This window comes from Globicephala melas, chromosome X (genome assembly GCF_963455315.2).
Source record: "Globicephala melas chromosome X, mGloMel1.2, whole genome shotgun sequence".
NCBI classification, from domain to species: domain Eukaryota; kingdom Metazoa; phylum Chordata; class Mammalia; order Artiodactyla; family Delphinidae; genus Globicephala; species Globicephala melas.
In genome coordinates this window covers 33,560,048-33,581,552 of record NC_083335.1, presented here as the reverse complement: position 1 = coordinate 33,581,552, position 21,505 = coordinate 33,560,048, and the positions used below count along the sequence as shown (strand labels likewise).

The 21,505-nt window shown below is 39.0% G+C and overlaps 1 protein-coding gene across 1 annotated transcript; it reads left to right on the top strand.

Moving 5' to 3' along the window:
- The first annotated feature begins 2,354 nt into the window (after positions 1–2,354).
- On the top strand, positions 2,355–13,327 carry SERTM2 (serine rich and transmembrane domain containing 2). Its single transcript, XM_060292495.1, has 4 exons — positions 2,355–2,490; positions 2,647–2,743; positions 6,061–6,176; positions 8,802–13,327. The coding sequence occupies exon 4, from the start codon at positions 9,562–9,564 to the stop codon at positions 9,832–9,834; it is 273 nt and encodes a 90-aa protein (XP_060148478.1). The 5' UTR covers positions 2,355–2,490; positions 2,647–2,743; positions 6,061–6,176; positions 8,802–9,561; the 3' UTR covers positions 9,835–13,327.
- Positions 13,328–21,505: the final 8,178 nt, after the last annotated feature.

Below are 21,505 nucleotides of genomic sequence, written 5' to 3'. Positions count from 1 at the left end.
TAATATCATGTTACCTAAGGCTTCTTTTTCCTAATTAGGTTGGAAACATTAGACTACCCCTAATGAAATCTCCAGTTATATTCAAGTAGCCTCATTCTCTTTGGACATTTAAAAAATTGAGATGGCAGCATTAACATTTATTGAGCATCTACCATGTAGTGCAGGCTTTAGAGATGTTTTCCTGTATAATCCTCATGAAGAGAGTTTTTCCCTCTTTTACAGACGATAAAACTGAGAAATTAGACTTTCTCAAGGTAACCTAGAAAATATAGATCAAAGCTGAGGCTGAAACCTAGGTCTATCTGACTTCAAAATCCATGGTCTTTTTGTTACAACGTGACCTTCCAACTTTTTCACCAAAATATCCCAAATGGCAGAATAGAGTGAACACGTATCCCTGGAGAAGTCTGGGTAGCCCAAAGAGGCACCACCACAAGTGCAACATTTCTCTGAAGTCTCATGCTTGATTGTAAAAGTGCATACAAAATTTGCATTTTATTCTACAATATGTTTATTGTCATATAAACTATCTTGAAAATGATCACTCAAATTACCTACGTTCTCCCTGAGATCCTCTAGAAAGATGCATTATGTTTACCCTGTAGTTTCATGAATCTTGAGCATACTACTCCAGTTTGAGAGACCCCAGCATACTCCACAGGGTATTAGACTATGCTGGTGAGGTATTAACAATTTCAAGGAGAGTCTCAACCCACTGTAACCACTAGAATGAGGGAAATGAAAAGTTAAAAGATGCAAGATTTGGGGGCTTCCCTGGTGGCGCAGTGGTTGAGAGTCTGCCTGCCGATGCAGGGGACACGGGTTCATGCCCCGGTCCGGGAAGATCCCACATGCCGCAGAGTGGCTGGGCCCGTGAGCCATGGCCGCTGAGCCTGCGCATCCGGAGCCTGTGCTCCGCAATGGTAGAGACAACAGTGAGAGGCCCGCGTACCACAAAAAAAAAAAAAAAAGAAAGAAAGATGCAAGATTTGTTAAAGAAAATTTGGGATAAAGGAAAAAGCACTGCAGTAATTTCTTAAAGATTGGCATAATACATTATTATGCTATTATTATTATATACTATTATTAATAATATGGAATTATTAATTTCATACTAAAAATTGTTGATGACCATGAGTTTTTGGATGAACAATGCACTAATAATGTTGTAATATTGGACAAGTGACATGAGGGCGTTCAGCTGTTCTTTTTTTTTTTTTTTTTTGCAGTACGCGGGCCTCTCACTGTTGTGGCCTCTCCCGTTGTGGAGCACAGGCTCCGGACGCGCAGGCTCAGCGGCCATGGCTCACGGGCCCAGCCGCTCCGCGGCATGTGGGATCTTCCCGGCCCGGGGCACGAACCCGTGTCCCCTGCATCGGCAGGAGGACTCCCAACCACTGCTTCACCAGGGAAGCCTTGTTCAGCTGTTCTTAACCTGGAGGCCATGGAGCATGGAAATTATATGCCTATTTCTGAGGAAAAGGACAAACCATAGCTTTCATTAAGTTCTCAAAGGAATCCAAGACGTACCAGAGGTGAAGAACTACTGCTACAGAGAAAAGAGCAGAGACTTTGGGATCACACTGCCTTGTTTTCAAATACTGGCTCCAAGCGTACTAAACTACATGACATGCTTCATCTCTGAGCCTCTGTTTCCTTATTTGTAAAATGAGGAAAAATAATAATATACAAGTCACAGCGTTGTTGTGAGGATTAAATGAGATTCTCTACATTAAATGCTTGACACAGAGTAGGCACTCAAGAAATGTTAATCTCCTTCCTCTTGCCACAATATATAAAACACAGTAATGGCAGTTAACTACAGTTGGATGAATCATTTTTAATGGCACATGTACCCTGGATAGACATGCCTTCTTCAAAGATATTCTACCTAAAGCTTAGACCCCCAACCAGAAACTCAGACCTAGATTCCAATACTGATGTTAAATCTCCACAAAAAATTCAAAATAAAAGTATTCAGTTGGCGCCTACAAAAAAGTTTCCCCAACATATGCACACATTCTGTTTATAAAGATGGAATTATTTAAATACCACTATATCCTGGCATGTTTGGTTTCAATTCTATGCATATATTACTATAAACCTAAGATGAAAAACCTCTTGAATTGAGCAGGAGATCTGATCCCCTTAAATGTCATATGAAGAGGCTTTTACAAAAACAGGGAGTCTTCACTAGTCCTACAGATTCATGAAGAAGACTCGAAGGGGTTAAAGTGGAAGGCTTATACAAACTTTGCTTCTCAGCTTCTCTCTTACCTCCTCCCTCTCGGCTCCACACCGCTACAAGGCAGAGCTGAATCACTACCTTTCCCGCACGCTCTAAACTGTTGCCTGCGAAAGAGGAACTGGGGACTTCACTATTCAGGCTGCTTCCATTCAAGTGTTCCGGATGGTATATACACATCCAAACAGACACTTCTCTCTTTGGAGTTCATAAGAAGCAGGCATCTGAAACTGCACTCTGAAGCTGTAAGTGGCAACTGGAATTTTAAGTAACTGATAGAGGGTGCTTTTCTGTTTTACGCTGGAAAGGTCTGACTCTTCAGGAAGATGAAAGAGAAAGCATATTTGCATGAACATAGTCCTGCTTCTGTGGCAAAACAAGGCTTTCTTTCTATTTTCCAGATATTCCAGAGATGTTCCTGAACAACTTGCCTGTCGATGCATGCTTCAAAAGGGATGCTTAAATGGCTAATCCCATTCATCCTGTGAGCCAGGAAAGGTAAGAGAGATTTGGAAATATTATGATGTTATTTACGGTGAAATGAGCGGCATTTTATTTATCGGCAGGTGTGACAAATAGGCACCATCTGCCGCAGAAGATACAGCAACTCCCACTTGAGAAGCTTGTTACTTAATGGCTCCAGCCATTGAAGAAGCACTTGCGCTGGAATTGTTTTTTCACAGGCTGATGTGGAACTAGATACTCTAACAGCTTCCACCTCCCTTAGTTTTCTCTCCCTCACACGGGGCAGATAAATACGAACAGAATATGTTAACTCCTCAGAGCTGTTGCAATTGATAGTTTTGACTGTCTCTTCTGAGTCGTTTCTCTGATCACTTTTCTTAGCTATGTGGTGGGATTTCAGCTCTGAAATTATATAGGCAGGTGTCATTCAGAAAAACGTAAAATTACCAGTGAATTGTTTTCAGAACTTTGTCATGTTAAAGTAAAATTAACTATGGCAAGCTCCTTGAGAATCAGGTTACATTTATCTCTATCCCCAGCACTTTTTCTCTTATTAGAAACAAGTTTCACCCTAGGAATCCCTCTCAGCGTTGATGGATGGAGAAAGCTCCACATTCCCATCTCATTTTAAGGAGCAAAATTCATGGTCTGGGTGTGTATGTTGTTTTGCTTCTGCGAGGTTATATATACTATGCTGACGTTGAACATTACGGGAGACTTGGGATTTCAGTGTTCATACCAAAAACTCAAGGAGTTTTTTTTGTTTTTTTTTTTTTACCAAGAGTTTTATTTACCAAGTTAAGGACAAAACATGCAATCAGAAAATCAGAGGTGCATTCACATTGCTTGTGGGTGTTTTGATTTACATTACAAGTAAACCGGATGTTCAGGCTAATGTTGGACATTGGCCAATTATTATTAAGTTAATCTCTTTCCATTTTCCCTTCCCCCAAACTTCCCTCCCCCTTTCCTTTCTTCGTCGCTTGCCCAATGTTTTCCTGCTTCCGTATCTTCACCTCTATCCCTTAACCACTCACTTCCTCCCACCTCTTATCCACTTCCCACACTCCTCATCACCTTACTTCTCACATTTCCTTCCTTCCCTCGTCCCCTCTTCCCTCTATCTTCCTTTTTTCCTAATTCCTTACCCTTTTTCCTATCCCGCACTCTCCTCCTCGTCCCTCAACAGCTTTCCATCACTTTTACGAAGACTAGAGACTGATTTTCATTTTATTAGCTTTCCAGAAAGAACTGCAGGATACTAAAATCCTACAAGGGTCTTTCCACAAAAACCAGATTCTTTAGAATTAATAGAATTTTGATTTCTTTTGAAATTGCATGGTTGTTTTTCTTTCCAAATGGTCCAGAGCTTTTAATGGAGCAATCACATTATCTGTGCAACTAAGTAGCTAGTTAGCAAAGAGAGCTATGGCAATCCTGTTCCGAAAGCTTTTATGAGAAGTTGTCACAGATGCAGGAGCAGATTAACAAAGAGGACTCCCCAGTATCTAACTTTTCGTTTACTCATTTCAAAGTCCTTAAGATTTAAGGAATTAAATTGATAGACCTGTCTGCATTGAACAGGATGTTTGGTGTTCTGCAGACTGCAGAGGTTTTAAGAAATACATGGCTAGTTAGTTTTCCAAACCCTCAAATGAAATGTTTAAAGAAGTTGACAACTGTACGTGAGATCATTGTTCTCTAAAGCTTCTCCAAGCTTCATAGAATTCTAATATATATTTAATAAGTATTTTGACCTTAAGGAAGATTAAGGGTCGATTGTGTAGGAGGCAGTATTATTGTTACTGAAAAGCATTTATAGACACAATTGAACTTTCTAAAACTTAAGGCTGTAAACCCATTCCGTGTAGTTTTCCTTTAAAATCATGCAACTGAAATAGTAATTCAAGAGCAAAGTTTCTAACAAAGTGACTATTCCTTTTTTTAAAAAATTTTTTTGGCTGTGCTGTGCTGTTCAATTTGTGGGATCTTAGTTCCCCCACCAGGGATTGAACCCGGGCCCACAGCAGTGAGAGCACTGAGTCCTAACCACTGGACCACCAGGGAGTTCCCACAAAGTGATTATTCCTTAATTCCAGAAGATAATCAGGAATTTAGTCTCGTTTGCACAATAAGAGATAGGGGAGTGGGGGAAGGGAATAAAAATAAAAGGGAGTTTCAGGTGCTTCCCCAAGCTATATTAGCTATCAGAACAGAGATAACACTGTGCTTCTCTCTAAATTGTCAGTGCTAAGTACATTTCTTCAGTCATACCCATGCATTTGTTCAACAATTATTGAGCAGCTATTGCGAGCACAGCTGTATAAGGGACAGAAGGTTGAAAAAGATCCTCAAGGGGTTTATAAATTACAATTTGGGGGAAAATACAGCAAATAGATACTTACAGTATTAGGTGAATGTAATTTCTCTAGGAGAGAAAGCCTGTGGGAGTTAGGATTTGGATGAGAAATCAAGGTCAGTTTCATGAGCGGAACTATGAAGAATGCTAGCATTTCCCCAAGCAGAGATATGCAAAGATGGAAGAAACTGATCAAACAAAAACATGGAGGCGGGGAAGTAGGTGACAGTGAGCATTACAGCTTGATTGGAAAGGAGGGTAGTGGAAGGAATTGAAGTCAGCCAGGGCTAGGACATTGACAGCCTTGAACGCCAAGCTAAGGAGAATGGAGTAAAGTCCAAAGACAGTTAAGGACTCTCAAAGGCAATATGGGCTACCAAATCTTTATTCCTTTTTCATCCTGTAAGATTAATTATAAATAAATCATATAGTAATGGACTGTAGAGTAAAAAGAGCAAATCGAAGATGACATATAGCTTGACAATTTTTTTATAAAGTTCAAAACAAAAATAAACAACATAGTGTTTAGGCACAGGTGTGTGTGTGTAAATAAAAGCAAGGTAATGACTAACAAAATTCAGAATACTGATAATTTCTGGGGAGGTGTGGGATGAGATAGGGAGGAGCATAGGTAGATGTCATGTAAATTATTAGTTATTCTCAATCTTACAGTTGGTAGGTGTTTGTTTACAGGTGTTTGTCCATGGGTGTTACTGAGTAAACAAATAAAAGGGACCCTGGATGCACCGATGATGACAATGTGCCTAACCAAGAAGCCTGACTTACCCAAATCTGTGTATTTGGAGGTCCACAGGAGACTAAAAAGATACTATACTACTGTTGAGGCTTTTCACACTTGGATTGCACTAGCAGTGAGTGTTTATTTTCCTTCGACTTGTCTTCTGGAGGCCAGGTGAAAAAGTAATGCCTCTATGTGGGTGGCCCGGGACTGTCAGAGTCCTGACTCTGCGACGCTCTGTTCTATTTGTAGAGTGGTGCTTCTCAGCCCAGGTCACATATCGAAATCACCTGTGGAACTTTAGGCACTACAGCTGTTCGTGCCCCACACAAACCTACTGAATCAGAACCTCTGAAGGAAGAACCCAGGTATACATATTTTCAAAAGGTTTCGTAAGTGATCCTGAGGGCAACAGGGACTGGGAACCATTCCTTGCAGAGTGTACTTAGAAACTCTAAATGGGTAGCTTGTCACAAATGTAGACTTCAGGGTCCTATCCCGAGAGATTCTGATCTAGGAAGCACGGAGAAAGGCCCAGAAACCTGCATTTGGAATACAAATATTCCAGGGACTTCCTTCAGAAACATTGCCCCAAGGGTTCCAAAACCCTAGGGCCTCAGGGTGATTACTCTGTGTATTCGGTTCCTAGGACTGCCATAAACAGAGTACCACAAACTGGGTGGCTTAAAACAGAAATTTATTCTCTTAGGTCTGGAGGCTAGAAGTTTGAAATCAAGGCATCAGCTTGGTCATGCTCCCTTTGCAATCTGTAGGGTAAAATCCTTCCTCGGTTCTTCTAGCTTCTGGTGTTTACTGGCAATCCTTGGCATTCCCTGGTTTGTAGGTCCATCCCTCCAATCTCTGTCTCTGTCTTCCCCCTGAACGTCCCTGTCTTCTCTTCTTATAAGGACACCAGTCATATTGGATTAGGGCCAACCTAATGACCTCATTTTAACTTGATTACATCTGCAAAGACCCTTTTTTCAAATAAGGTCACAACACATTCACAGGTACTGGGTGTTAGGACTTCAACATATCTTTTGGGGGGACATAATTCAACCTGTGGCACTCTTTTAATAGTTTTTTAAAGTAGGGTCCCCAAACAACCAATAAGATTAGCTATGTTCTTTAGCTGGGATATCTAGATAGAGAAACTGATAGTTAACTCTCAAAGCTCTACATGCAAAGAATCACATGAAAATCTTGTGCTTAGAATGCATATTCCTGGGCCTTGATCCAAGATATTAGAACTCAGTAGGCCTGGGGAAGGGCCTAGGAGTCTACATTTTAAATCAGGTAGGGGGTTCATGCATCACACTCTTGAGAAAAACTGGATTTGGGAGGACAAGCAAGGCTAAGAATAGAGTGGTCTGGGGAGAAGGAGCTCCCAAGAGTAGACCCTGCAACCGGCATTCGTAACAAGCTACTCAGGAGAACCACTGCCTTTGGGGCTGGTGTTTCTAGGGAACAAAGGGGTACCTACGTGATTATCTTTTCCACTTGTTAGTGAATCAGAAATCAAAATAGATGTACCTTTAAGTATTGCAAAAATGTTTCCTAGACCATAGCTCCAAAGACAGTAGAAAGAGACCCTGTCTCTTTGTTTGCTCTTGTTTCTTGAGAACCACATGGGTGGTAGGGGAATTAGATAGGTAGGCTAAGGCTCATGCAGATTACAGAAAGTATAGTACCACAGGTTAGTGAACATAAACTTTAAGCTGAAATGCTCCCAGGCTGGGCGCACAATTCAAGATTGTAGGAAGAGTAATGTAATTGTTGGAGCTGTTTCTATTAACTCTCCTTGGGCATGTTAACAAGCGACAGAACTGGGCTACATTGTCAGCTCTCTGACACTACTGCACATAGAAGTTTGACAGGTGATGGTGGTTTATGTTGTTTTTATAGTCACCCATATTCAAAATTCATGTTCTGAAAAACAAGCTAAATCATTTTGGAAGCCTTCAACAGTAAATAGTTGACCCTATTTACACACTTGAATATTTTCGCGAATAAAGACAAGGTTCTGGGGCTTCCCTGGTGGCGCAGTGGTTGAGAGTCCGCCTGCCGATGCAGGGGACACGGGTTCGTGCCCCAGTCTGGGAAGATCCCACATGCCGCGGAGCGGCTGGGCCCGTGAGCCATGGCCGCTGAGCCTGCGCGTCTGGAGCCTGTGCTCCGCAACGGGAGAGGCCACAACAGTGAGAGGCCCGCGTACCACAAAAAAAAAAAAAAAAAAAAAAGACAAGGTTCTGTCTTTACCAATAATGAATGATGCAGTTATTTGCTCAGAACAAACACACCCTTTCAATTACTTCTGATCTACAAATACTGAGGGAAAAAACTGTATTCTCACCCCACAGACTTAAATGAGAGAGACAGAACACAAAAACAAAATTGGGGGAAGCCTACATTCCTGAAAATTCCATGATTTGTTAAAGCGACCCATGGCACTGCGACCTGGGGTTTGAAGAAATGAATCCTTAGATTTAGGCCTTTATTTCAGTGCTAGGCTTTCCTGCTTAAACTAGGGCAGTGGTTCTCAGTCCTGACTTTACAGTCACTTGTGGAGCTTTTTAAAAATACCAGTGGTTGGACCCCACCCCAGACCGATAAAATATGACTCTCTAGAGTGGTGATCAGGCCCCCTACTGTGGAGATTATGATTCAGAAAGTCCAGATGGGGGCCCAGGGTCTGTATTTTAATAAGTACTTCAGGTAAATTTTATGACCAGTTAGTCTGGGAAACACTGTCTTAACCTAACCTAGTTATTAGCTGCTGTTCTCTGATCTGAATTTTTCTTTAACCTTGTAATCGGTATTTACCACTCAGGAAAAAAAGCATTCAAAATGATAAAAATTCAGGGTATCATTTTAAGACTAATTTTCCCATAGCAAAACATTTTGCAACATATCAGTTAATTTTTATTTCAAAACAAATTGCCATCTGTTTTTCTTAGACACCCGAACCTTTTATTGTTGTTTTTGATTTTCAGGAAAATAAATCTGTTGAAGAATTTTAAGAGTCAAATCTTCTGAGCCTAGATCTACTGCTGTCTGCATCTCTGAGACCTCCATCTGAGAATTACCAGGTCTGACAACACTTTCCCTCCAGCCTACAGTGAGGGATGTCAACAGAACTGTAGAAAAGTCACATCCTCTAGACTTCCAACCCTCAAGCTGTGGCAGCTGGAAAGAAACCTTACAAGTGTCATCCCTATGCGGGATTCAGAAAGACAAGAAGGGTAGAAACTCAGATATGCTGAGCCTGAAATATACAAAAGCTTTTAGAAAATGCTGAGCCTGAAATATACAAAAGCTTTTAGAAAGTCTCCCCACAGAAGAATCCAATTAAATTCACATAATTAATGCACACATTTAGACGAGCTGTAGATAAAATAGAGCTCTTTCTCCCTCTACCAAAAGACAGGAAAAGTCCGATTTAATACTCATTCTTGTCTCCATACCAGTATTATAAAGCAGTTTCACCATATTTATTTTAATCAGTATATGAGTAGGACTGTGGAAAGTAAAAGATTTTATTTATATTTTTTAAAAAATGATTAAGAAGTTCTGATAGAAACTATTTGGGAGAGGGATGCTTGTGCACTGCTGACTTGGCTCTGGTTGTGATTGCTTTGTGTATGAGATCGTTAGAACACCTCCAGCATATTCAGAGACAGCCTAAGTGACTGTGGAATGCCTCAAGGGCAATAGAAATCAAATAGAAATAGGTACCAACTCAAGTCTTAAGTGATGACGGAGGTGCATTTCAAGTACCATGGGAATCTCACTGGGCGGGCCCATTTCCCCACCCTGGCAACAGAGGTTGACACTACTTCAGAGAAGTATTCCAACCTGTATATGTATGTGGGCTTATTCCTGAGCCTCCTGGCCATTCTCCTCATCCTGCTCTTCACAATGCTCCTTCGGCTCAAACATGTCATCTCACCCATCACCTCCGAGAGCACAGAAAGTGTTCCTCAATTTACAGACGTAGAGATGCAGAGTCGAATCCCCACTCCTTAAAGTCAGGAAGAAAGTGAGCTTTAAAGGATCTCAGTGAACCCTTGTATGTTGATGTCCAGGAAAGCTGACTTTGTTGCATGTAGCTTCCCATGTAGGGAATCAACAAGTTGTTCACTTAACAAGTTGTTCATGTTTTCTCTGTGTTACTCTTTATCTTGACTCTGCTTGTGGGATATCTAAGAGGTTTGACTCATTCCTTGCCAGGAATATAGGAAATGGCAGCTGGTTGGGAGGGAGGTTTCCATGGTAACCAAAGAGCGCCTGGGCCTTGAGCAAACCTCAGACTGCAGAAATTCACATGCAGCTGTTGTAAAAAACACATGACCCTGGAGGCTCCAAGAACAAGGAAAATTTGCCTTTGAAAGGGCTAATTGTTCAAAGAGAGTATCCCAAGAAAGGAACAAGTTTTAATGTAGCAGTTGGACCCTAAAGAATCACCTCTGCTTACATGAAGTTAAATCATGTTGGAGGTTAATGGAAGGGACCACGAGCCCTTTCCCAAAGGAGCAGTGATTTTATCATCTGTGGCCATCGGGTTTGTCCCAAATGAAAGAAGAGTTCTTAAAAGAAACTGTTTCAATTTAAAGAGCAAGTTTACAAAAAGAAGTTTCTAGTCAACAACCTCATCTAGAGAGGGAAAATGTGCATTTTATATCTGTGTTATTACTATTACTGGACTTTAAAAAACTCAGATAATGGCCAATGTATTACAAAAATCTGGAACAATGAGCTCCCCCCAGACCAAGGGAAAATTAAGTCAAAATGTGCTTATGATAATGAACCTTATATTATACGTGCAGCTTCTTTGCCTTTTTCTCCTTACCCATCATGCTCCAGGATTGAGTTGCACTCAAATATAAGCTTTGTTTAAAGATGGCCTCGGCAGGGCTTACCTGGTGGTGCAGTGGTTGAGAGTCCGCCTGCCGATGCAGGGGACACGGGTTCGTGCCCCGGTCCGGGAAGATCCCACATGCCGCGGAGCAGCTGGGCCCGTGAGCCATGGTCACTGAGCCTGCACGTCTGGAGCCTGTGCTCCGCAACGGGAGAGGCTACAACAGTGAGAGGACTGCGTACTGCAAAAAAAAGAAAAAAAAAGAAAAAGATGGCCTCGGCAAAGAAGACTCAACTGTACTTTAAAGCAGAAGTGAAATAATCTTGGTATTCTGTCGTTGAATGATTGTGCCTTTGGGCAAAACACTCAAGCCTCTAGGTAGCAGGTTTATCTCTCTGAAAAATGATCTGAGGGCTATTTAGTCATCACTGGACTCCTTTTAGATTTGAGTGTAAGAAAAACAAAGAGAGACAAAGGAGGAAAGGACTAAACAACACCCTCCAACAAATCCTTATTGAGATCAGTGTCCTCAAATGTCACATTTGTCTTTCCCAGAAAATGTTCCTCCCTTCCTGATCCCTGCCAAAAGATGAAGTGTTTCACTTATTACCTATAAGAGAAATATATTTTGAAAAATTCCATTCTCATAAGTAGCCCTAGTATGCCAGTAGTGGAAAAAGAATTTGATTTTTTAATAATTAACGTTCCAAAAGGGAACCAAAGGAAATGAGTACTGTTTACAAATTAGAAATTAGAAGGCTGGTCATACTCTTGCCACCAAAGAACTGAAACACCCATGTTAAATTCTACCTGCTTAGAAAAAAATCAGTTCTCTCTTGCACCTAAAAGGTGGTCATCAAATTTCAACCAAGTGCTCCGTCGGGAATTGCAGCGGCAGTGAGAAAGAAGTGGAATGGATGTTAGGTTAATGGCACCTCTACCAGACATGCAGCTCTCTCTAGTTTGTTGCCAATTTAAATTGGCCCCTTTACTCTGATCTAAATCTGGCATGGTGGTGAAATTCCCAAGTGCTTTCTACTTTTATACACAGTCATTTGCCAATACTCCCTCTCCAAGGGGCTGCAAAGTGTGAAATCCCCACATGCAGAGCTTAAATCAGTAGCAAGGCTGACTCTGGCACACCTGTTAACAATAGCGCACCGTAAGAGATGGCAGCTGCATTCTGCACCATTCAGAAGAGATGAGCAGGTAGGCTAAGACTCGATAGGGCATGTGCTTCCCCTTTCGGTATTATAATTTCCAAAATGCAGAGTGATTCATATTATTGCATTTGGTGGTTTAAGTTGTCTTTGTTCAACACTCAGACTCCACGTACCTTTTAAAATGTTAGTTCTTGACAGCCATACACTCACTTCATCAAAGGCTGCCAATATACCCCAGAACTTCTTAAGGACACACATCTCTCCTCACTCCACACTCTGCCTTTTGTGCTCACAGTATTTGAATGCACTTTACAGTTAAGAAGTCAGTCACTGGATAAATGAAGGAACTGATTACATTTTCAACAGCAGTGAATAGCAAGATACCCAATGCCTTGTTGCTGAATCTGATGAAGAGACAGACTGCAAATCTATTCCCTGCTCACCTGACCTCTCCAACACAGATTTCAGGAGTTTAAACTGCTCCTTAATCTCTGACTTGGAAGAAGATTCCCAACTTATGATTAGGTTACTCACCTGGAAAACAACCACCCTCTTTCATCACAACTACCCCATGGGATCCAAATCTTCACCGAGCATTAACCAAAGTACACAGCACAGACTGCACTAAAATAGCAGCATAACCCCTGACGATTTCCAGTGATAACATAAGTGGAGATGTATGTAAGCAGATGTGTCATTATGGTGACTCACATGGTATTTAATCTTTGGGAAAATAAACTGAATGTTTTCATCATAGCAAACCAACTGTAAAGAAAATTTTTCCATTTATATTAAATTTTATTATATCCTCCAATGTATTAATTAACATATATTACCGCTCAAAGAGGCAGCTAGAGCAATCAATGGGCATAATTTGAATTTATGCATCTATCCAAAATGCTGACTTGGCAATTCCTTCCCTCACCCCCACTCTCCAAAATATTGCATGTTAGCCTAAATGTATCTAAACAGGTAGGTTATTTATATATAGATGTACTTTGTTTTAAGGTGAAAGAATGAGTCTTCACTTTTTATTACACTGAATCACATGAAATTGCCCTTTCCATAAATAAAAATGCTGAAATATCAGCAATTTCATATAATTCAACCAAATAAAAGGACTCACCACATGAATTCTTTAAACAGTAAACTTTCCTAATGTGTTTAAAATAACTCAATATCCAAAAGTGTACTTTGCCTTTCAGAATCATGGGTTGTATAAAACAAGGTTTATTGTAAAAGACTTTTGTATTAGGTATTATGTACTAGGCAGGAAATCTTGAGATATATCAAGTAAAGGCAGGTTCATTCAGCCTAACATTTCCATCTATGCCAAATCTGAAGCTTTGGATTCCTGAGTCTGATGGCTGCAGACCCCACCATGCTTACTAAGTAGGTAAAAGGGGTCCATTTAATGCAATTAAGTAGTTATATTTAGTAATACGTCTTATTCTCCTGCATTTGTACAAAAGAAGCACTTTTTTTTAACAAAATTGTGTGGAAGAGAAAATTGGGTTTCTTTTGTTTAAAATCATTAATACTTGAAATAGATTCATATTGTATATATGAAATATAATATTTGAATTAATATTTAGCCTGTCATTTTTGTTCCCTGTAAAATAAATTCTGTTTGGTTTGCTGATAACAGCTATATATTGTCTGAAGAATATAAAGAGTATTAGTCTCTTCATCCCAATATAAATTGTAACAATTACAAATCTGTGGGATTTATAATTCTGAGGTGTCATCATTTTTTCTTAGTCGCCAACCTCCCAACTTTTATTTTCTCCCCACTTGCCACCTTATTGGTGTGTTTGTTTCTTTAGTAGTAAGATGTGAAAAATGGGTAATGACTACCAGCTGCCAATGAAAGTGACCTGAGGTGAGAGTGAGATAAGGTATCTGAAGTACCAATATCTTGCAACATTCCCCAACATGTGGGATATTTTTATTTATGTATCTTCCATTTCGTACTTTCTTCATTTGTTCCTCACAGCAACCCTGTGAGTAATGAGTGGAAGTATTATGAAGTCTGTTTCACAAAAGAGGACGTTAGCACAGAGAGATTGGGGAGACATTCATGGTTACACAGAGGCCAAGTCAAGAGTACACTGCCAGTCTTTGGACTCCCAGTTTAGTACTCATCTCAAAAAGTGCTTTGCTTTCTGAGCACTGAATAGATACTCCAGAGTTATTCATTCCATTACACTCCAAGTTCTGCAAAAAACCATTGAGCTCTATAGGTTATTAATTACTCCCTGTGCCGAAATTCAGAACAAATAAGCAGAATTCTGCCATCTATTAAAATCATTTTATAGTTGCAGCAACACATATTTAACAGACTGTAGGGAAGTTTACACAAAGGCAGATCCTGCAGCTTTAATTTACATGGAAGAAGGGAAGAGGCAGAAATATACATGAATTATCAACCCACAACGCAAATTCTAATCCTTTGATCATTTGACTTAATGTTCACAGTCAATGCCAGTTCTTCATATACATGATTGTGATCTTTCCCCTCCTAGAAATGAGAACACCTCCTCTTAGGTAAAAATAGTGCTCTTATTTAAAATTGTATAGTGTTCTAACTGTACACAGCTATTTCATTTGTGCTCTCTAATAAGTGCAATGGCATTAAAAGGGAGAGAATTACTGGCTAGAGAAGCTTCCTCTAGCCACAAAGAATGAATTATTGTCCTCGTAGAAAAAGGAGACAAAAATGTGGGACATATGTAGAGTAGGAGAAGGAAATGCACATAATAGATATAGGTGAGGAGGTTTTGAAGAATAACTTGAGTAATTCCAGGAATTTCAATTCATTTTTCACATCAACTATTTGTTGATTAAATTATACATACACACGTTAGAGAGTAAGAGAGACAGATTACACAGCATACTGAGCTAGGCTCTGTGGGGATCTAAAATTTGCAATCATAAAATCTACAATCTGGTCAAGATGATAAGTACCTATATTCATTCATTCTTTCAACATTTATTCAGCACCTACTGTGTGAAAACAGAACACACTCTATGCCCTGGTGAAAGTTACAGCCTAGGGGATGGACATCTCCAATCATATAATTACAAGAATACTATGTTACAAAGGAGAAGTATAGGGTGCTTGGGTACATACAAAGTGGAGGGCATGCTGCCTAGACTGGCCTAGAGTGTCAAGGAAGACTCTACTGAGATGGTATCTAAGCTAAAATCTAATGGAGGAGTAAAAGGAGAGAATAGAGCAAACATTCCATAGAAAGAACAGCATGTACAGAGACTCTGAGGTCAAATAAACTTGGCACACTTGAAGAAGCACAGTGAGTGAAGAGAAGTCTCCAGAAGGCTGGAAAGGTTGACAAGGACAACGACATGCAGGGCCTTGTGGGCAATGTTATAGATTTTTAACTTTAAGCATAGAGAAGATGAGAACTCTGGTAGCAGTGTGGAGGAGGGATTGAAGAGGGGCAAGAGTGGATGCAGGGAGACCAGTTAAGAGGCTATGGAAGTGGTTCAGGAGAAAAATGATAATACCCTAGACTTAACACCATCCCATCGAGTGGTAGTGGGTAGGGATAAAGAGAAGTAAATAATTCGAGATAGATTTAGGAGATAAAGTTAGCATTACTTGATGACTTGGATAAGTGGGGTAAGAAGGAAGAATCTAGAATGACTTACTGGATTCTGGTTTGAACAAGGGTCTAGTGGCTCTATTCACTGAGACAAAGAACACTAGAGGAGAATCAGATCAAGGGGGAGATGAATTTCGTTTTGGACATGTTTAGCTTGATGTGTCTTTGAGACATCCAAGTGCAGATGTTGAATAGGCAGTTGAATATACGGGTCTGGAGCTCACAAGAGAGGTTAGGGCTGGAGACATAAATTTAAGAGGTGTTAATGTATGAGATTGCCCAGGGAGGGGTTGTAGAGTAGATTGAAGAAAGAATGCCAATAATGTAACACAGAATATGCCCAAATATTTCTCCCTGTTTTTGGAGAATTAGTCACTTGTCAAGCAGGTTGGGAAAGGAGATTAGGTTTAAGGGTCCTCAAACTGAGGTAAATTGCCTGGAAATACTTGGTAGCAGGAGAAGAAGAGTGAGTTAGAGATAAAGTCCTCTGGGGAGAGGGAAGACTCCAACCTGGGGAGACCAAATACAAATATGAAGTACAAAGGTTAGGAGTAGCACCATACATAAGAGGAAAATAGAGCCAATAATTTGAAGCCAGAAACCAAGGAGACAGTGTTGGTACAGGTTAGTAATAGTACAAATAGGGTCCTGAGAGTTTGCAATGAACAGGGGTGGGTTGTCAAACACAGGTATGTGATTGTATTGATCACGTTCCTGGCAGGAAACAGATGGCATCCTCATAAAGGGTGAGTAAAGAAGCTCTAATGAAGGGACTATTTACTAAGGGATGAGTAGGATTAAGGGGTCAAAAGAGATAGCAAAGCACCCAGAGACTAGCAGCTGTAGGAAGTTACAACCACTCTTAGGCTTGAGGGGGGAAGGGGAGGGAAACGTTTTTGGAATACGCATGCCCTGTAGCCTGAGAAAAAGACTAACAATCTATGACCTTAGGTACATAAGCAAAGCCATAGGGGGCTGGAGGATTAAATACTCCAAACACTTTCTCCTCTACCTTCATCTGCTGATGCAGACCACCTGGAAGCCAGAGGGCAAGGAAGCCAGGGGATGCAGTTTGTAAAGGCCAGCTTCCTAGAACTAAGAGCAGGGTGGAGAAGGCTTGTGAGAACGGATCTGGAGAAGACAGAGAATATACAGCACAGAAGGAGGCATGTTGGGATGGCTTGAAGATCCAACTTGAGGTTTACTGAATATGATTCTACCACAGAAAAGATAAAACATACTAGAAATTTTCAAAGGAGGCGTATCATTCAGAGTCCAATCAGAAAAAACAAAACCACTCTAGCTATTTCAAATAGAGGGAATTTAATATAAGGAATTGGCAATGCATGTGATAGAAGACAAATGGGGACAGTGAAACAGGCTCAAGATTAGCAGAAGCAGAAGCCTATCACCAATCCTAGGGTTTGGGAAATAACGGGAAAGGTAATATTACAAGAGCCCAGAAGCAATGACCCTCTTTGGTCCTAGAATCATGGAGGGGCCTGCCAGCAGGAGATGAGACCACAATCAGGGCTACCTGGTGGAATCTGGGACCTTAACAGAAAGAGCTCTTTGGCAGGAGCTACAACCATGGAGAAGAAAGATTTTGAGCCATTTTTGGTAGAGCATGTTGTGATTGGTTGACAACATCTTTTATGGTGAAGAGGGTAATGGAGGCATACATGCCACATATCTTTCATTATGGACCTAGATATATTTCTTTATATCATGACTGTGTAGCATGAAGATATAAAATGTTAGTGTAAGATTTAGCTGGGAGCAGAATTTCTCTTAGGAAGAAAACTGTCTTTATCTGGCAAGATACTCTAATAGTTCATCTTAATTGTGGAAATATAATCCTCAGTGTATGGCTGATTTGGGCTGGAAGCAAGAAAAAGATGGATAAACTGTAACATAAGAAATGAACATATATTTGAAGGGTTGTTGGGTATGAACGACAGATGAGAGGTAAAGAATACAAAGTAGACAGAGGACCTAGCAACATGGCAGGAGGCTAGAGGCCAAGAAGAAGAGATAACTAGTCAAGATTCTTCCCTCAGAAGAGCTTTGAAGAACAGCAATAGTTAATGTTCTAGACAATCCAGGTAGTCTGGACATATCAGTGCTTTGGTAAGGGAAGGGGCTGTGATGGTATCTTGCATGGTGGCATTTGCAGAAAAGGGACTATACACACAGAAGGCAAAACAGAGCAAAAATGGTAAAGTTGGTAAAAACAGGAACTTGGATCCAAAGGTAAGTCGAAATATAAGGCTTTCCTTTACCCCAAACCTTAGATACTGTAACTCATTAGATGCCTGGAGACCTGCTATTACACGTCTAAATCAAACTCTTCAAAATTTAACATTTCAAGCTAACAGAATATCCAGTACTTATTCACCAATCTATTTGTAGGTGATGCTGAAATCTGCTCTCTTATTCTAACACTACTTACACTCTAGAGTTCTAACTTGTGGATAAAAACTGTTCTGGAGAATAAGAGACACTGATTTCTAACTTTTGAAGAATTTCCACATTGACATGGTAGAGACAATCTGTGTAGTTTGAAAGGACAGAACTCAGACCACCAATTAGAATTTAAAGGGAGCAAGGTTTATAGGAAAATAACTTTGGCTCATTGTGTTTCTAGTAATAGAGATTCTCCCAAATAGAGCAGGTTTTCTTGTAGGGTAGAATATTGTTGAAACAGTTCAAGCAGAGGCCGATGGTCATATCTATCAGAGATAATGATGATAATAATAATAATCATTAGCATATTTTGAAGACTTACGTGTTAAACTCTATGCTTAATATTCTACATGCATTCTTATTTAAACTTAACAAAATCCTACAAAATAGGTATGATTACTATCCTCATTTTACCTACAAGAATATTGAGGCATAGAAAGGTTAAATAACTTGCCCCAGGTCACACAGCTAATAAATGACACAGAACTGGGATTCTAAACCATAGCCAACTGACTCCAGAACTCATATGCTACCATTATGCTATACTGGCTCTGTAATGGTATAGAAGTGTCCATAAGTTGGCTAGGAAGATGACCTGGGGAACTTCTAATGCCAATATTCTTTATGTATATGTGTATAAATATGTATATAAAATATATGATCTGTGTGTGTGTACCTGTGTGTATATATACATCTTCATATATAGAGCACTAGGGAAAGAGACTCTTTAATCCATGGAAAAGATGAGTAAAAGATGGCCCTCTCAATAGAAAAAAAAATCGACATAAATTGAAATTGATACAAACTGAGAGGTGGTTTGTAAAATTTTGGTTGACAAGACATAGGAAGTGACCGAGTCCTATGAATTTGACAAGGTAGATAACCTGGAAACTATGACTGGAATGTAATGAAACATCAACCACCTCAATTGTAATGTAACTGGACCATCTGTGATGTTGAATTAGAGAGACCTACCTGGCATCTGAAAAAATGGAGACAAAGAATCGGTCATTGTTTATGAAGCAACGGTGATATTTTAAAATATTTTAAGCCTACAATAAATGCAAAGAAATGTTAGGAAAGATAAACTATTTTACCTATGAACCTGTTACCAAGCTTTGGCAAGTTTTAACTTTTGCTTCAGATTTTTTAAGAGAAATAAAATATTATAGGCAGAGTTGAAGCCCCTGTGTACTTCTCCCTGATCCTATTCCTCTACCCTAGGGTTAACTACTGAGAGCCAAAATCATCACCCTCTACTCTCAGTTTGGACACTAAAGACTGAAATTACCTACTCTCTCCCACATATACTTTACTCTCTACATTAATAAGCCTACTCTTCCAGGAGATTCTTATCCAAGCAAATGGCCTGATTGTTCATTATACAATAGTAACTTCCTGAAAGATTCATCAACTTTTCAATGGAAAATGTCAACAGTTTGTGCCCTAAAACTCTGAATACCTTTCCTCAAAATCCTCCCATTGATGTTTCCACCATTCCTGGACTGTTATATCATGATCCTCATCCAACTGTAAACAAGTCCTCATATTAGAGGACCCACTTTTAACCAAATTTCCAATTCTCAATAAATTCTACCCTTGCCTTCTCCCTATGAGATACTACGAAAGCTTTGGGGAGGTGTTTTTCTCCCTTTCCATGGCAAACAAATAAACTCAAGTTGTGTTGGTGATATATGAGGAGCCAGCATTCGACACTACTATTCTCAGCTTGGTATTATCATTACAATGTATGATTTAATTTGTTTCACTACATACGTATGAATCCATAATGATATATAACATTGTTTTGCAGTACATGCTTTTAAATTTAATATAAATATATCATAATGTACCTATCCTCCTACAACTTATGATGATGATTATGCTTATTAGGTTCATGATATTTATCATTAATTTTCACTGTTGTATTCCATTGTATAAATATACCACAATTGTTTTATCCAGTTTTCTGGATGAATGCTTTGTCTGATATTATTGATAATAGAGCTGCACCAGCTTTCTTTTGGTTAGTATTTACCAGATATATATTTTTCCATCCTTTTACTTAAAGTACACATTTTCTTATATTTTAGATATGTATCTTATAAGTACAATATTAGTTGGGTTTAGCACTTTTATTGAATTTAAAATCTGTATGTTTTAAATGGTATGTTCAGCCCATTTATATTTATTGGGGTTACCAACATATTTGGACTTATTATTATCATTTTGTTATTTCTCTTGGTTTTTGTTTGCTTTTTTTCTCCTTTCCTACATTTCACTCAGTTGCTTAATTTTTTAATTCACTTTTATTCCCTCTATTGATTTTGAAATTAGGTATTCTACTTCTCTTCTTTTAGTGCTTGACCGTAAAATACTAAGATATTTTATGATTACTTAATGTAAAGGATAAAGTTTATCAGCATGTCTAGTCTCCTATTCCCTAATACAAGGACTGAATGGCAAAATTCTTTACATGCAATTTCTTTCCTCTCATCCTCTATATTACTCTCGCTGAGCATTTTATTTCCCTTTTGTTTTATTTTTTTCATTTAATTTTTTAATTAAAATGATGCATGAACTAATTTTAAAATTCTCAAAACATCATGCTGAGCAAAAAAGCCTTAGACAAAGGGAACCTATTTTATGATCACATTTATATTGAGTTCTAGAACTGCACTATCCAATATGGTAGTTACTAGCTACAAATTGCTACTGAGCACTTGATATAGGATTAGTCCAAATTGAGATGTACCATAAGTGTAAACTGCACACTAGATTTCAAAGACATAATATGAGAAAAATGTAATATATCTCATCCATAATTTTTATACTGATTACATGTTGAAAATGATAATATTTTGGACATATTGGATTAAATAAAATACATTATTTAAATTAATCACTTCTTCCTTTTTATTTTTTGTAACATGGCTAATGGAAAATTTTAAATTACACGTGGCTCCATTTTTGACTCATATTACATTTCTATTTAACAGTGCTATTCTAGAAAAAGCAAAACTTATCTGTAGTGAAAAAATCTAAACAGTAGTTTCCTTTGGAAAGATGAGGGTGGAGATTGACTGGAAAAGTCAGGAAGAAACTTTCTGTGGTGACAGGTATATTTTATAACTTGGAAGTTAGCATTACACAGGTGATTAATTTGTCAAAATTCAAAATATTAAGCTCTCATTAATCATATGCATGCTGAAGTATTTAGGGTGAATTATATTGATATTTTCAATTATTTTAAAATGCATGAAAAATTAAGATGGTTTGATGGGTGAATAAAGGGATGAATAAATACATAGTTGTATGATAAAACAAATATTGTAAACTGTTAATTGTAGAATCTAGGGAGTGGGTATACATACAATTGTACACTATACAATGCTTTCAACTTTTTGTATGTTTGAAAATGTCCATTATGAAATGATGAATGAAATTATACATGTAGATAATTTTAAAAGCTAAATACATGAGACAATGGTTTTAAAGGCACTGGCCATCAGGCAATGAAGGACACTAGTTTGTAGATATGAGAAACAAATGAGGTGACACCTATGATTGCCCCAGCTATAAGT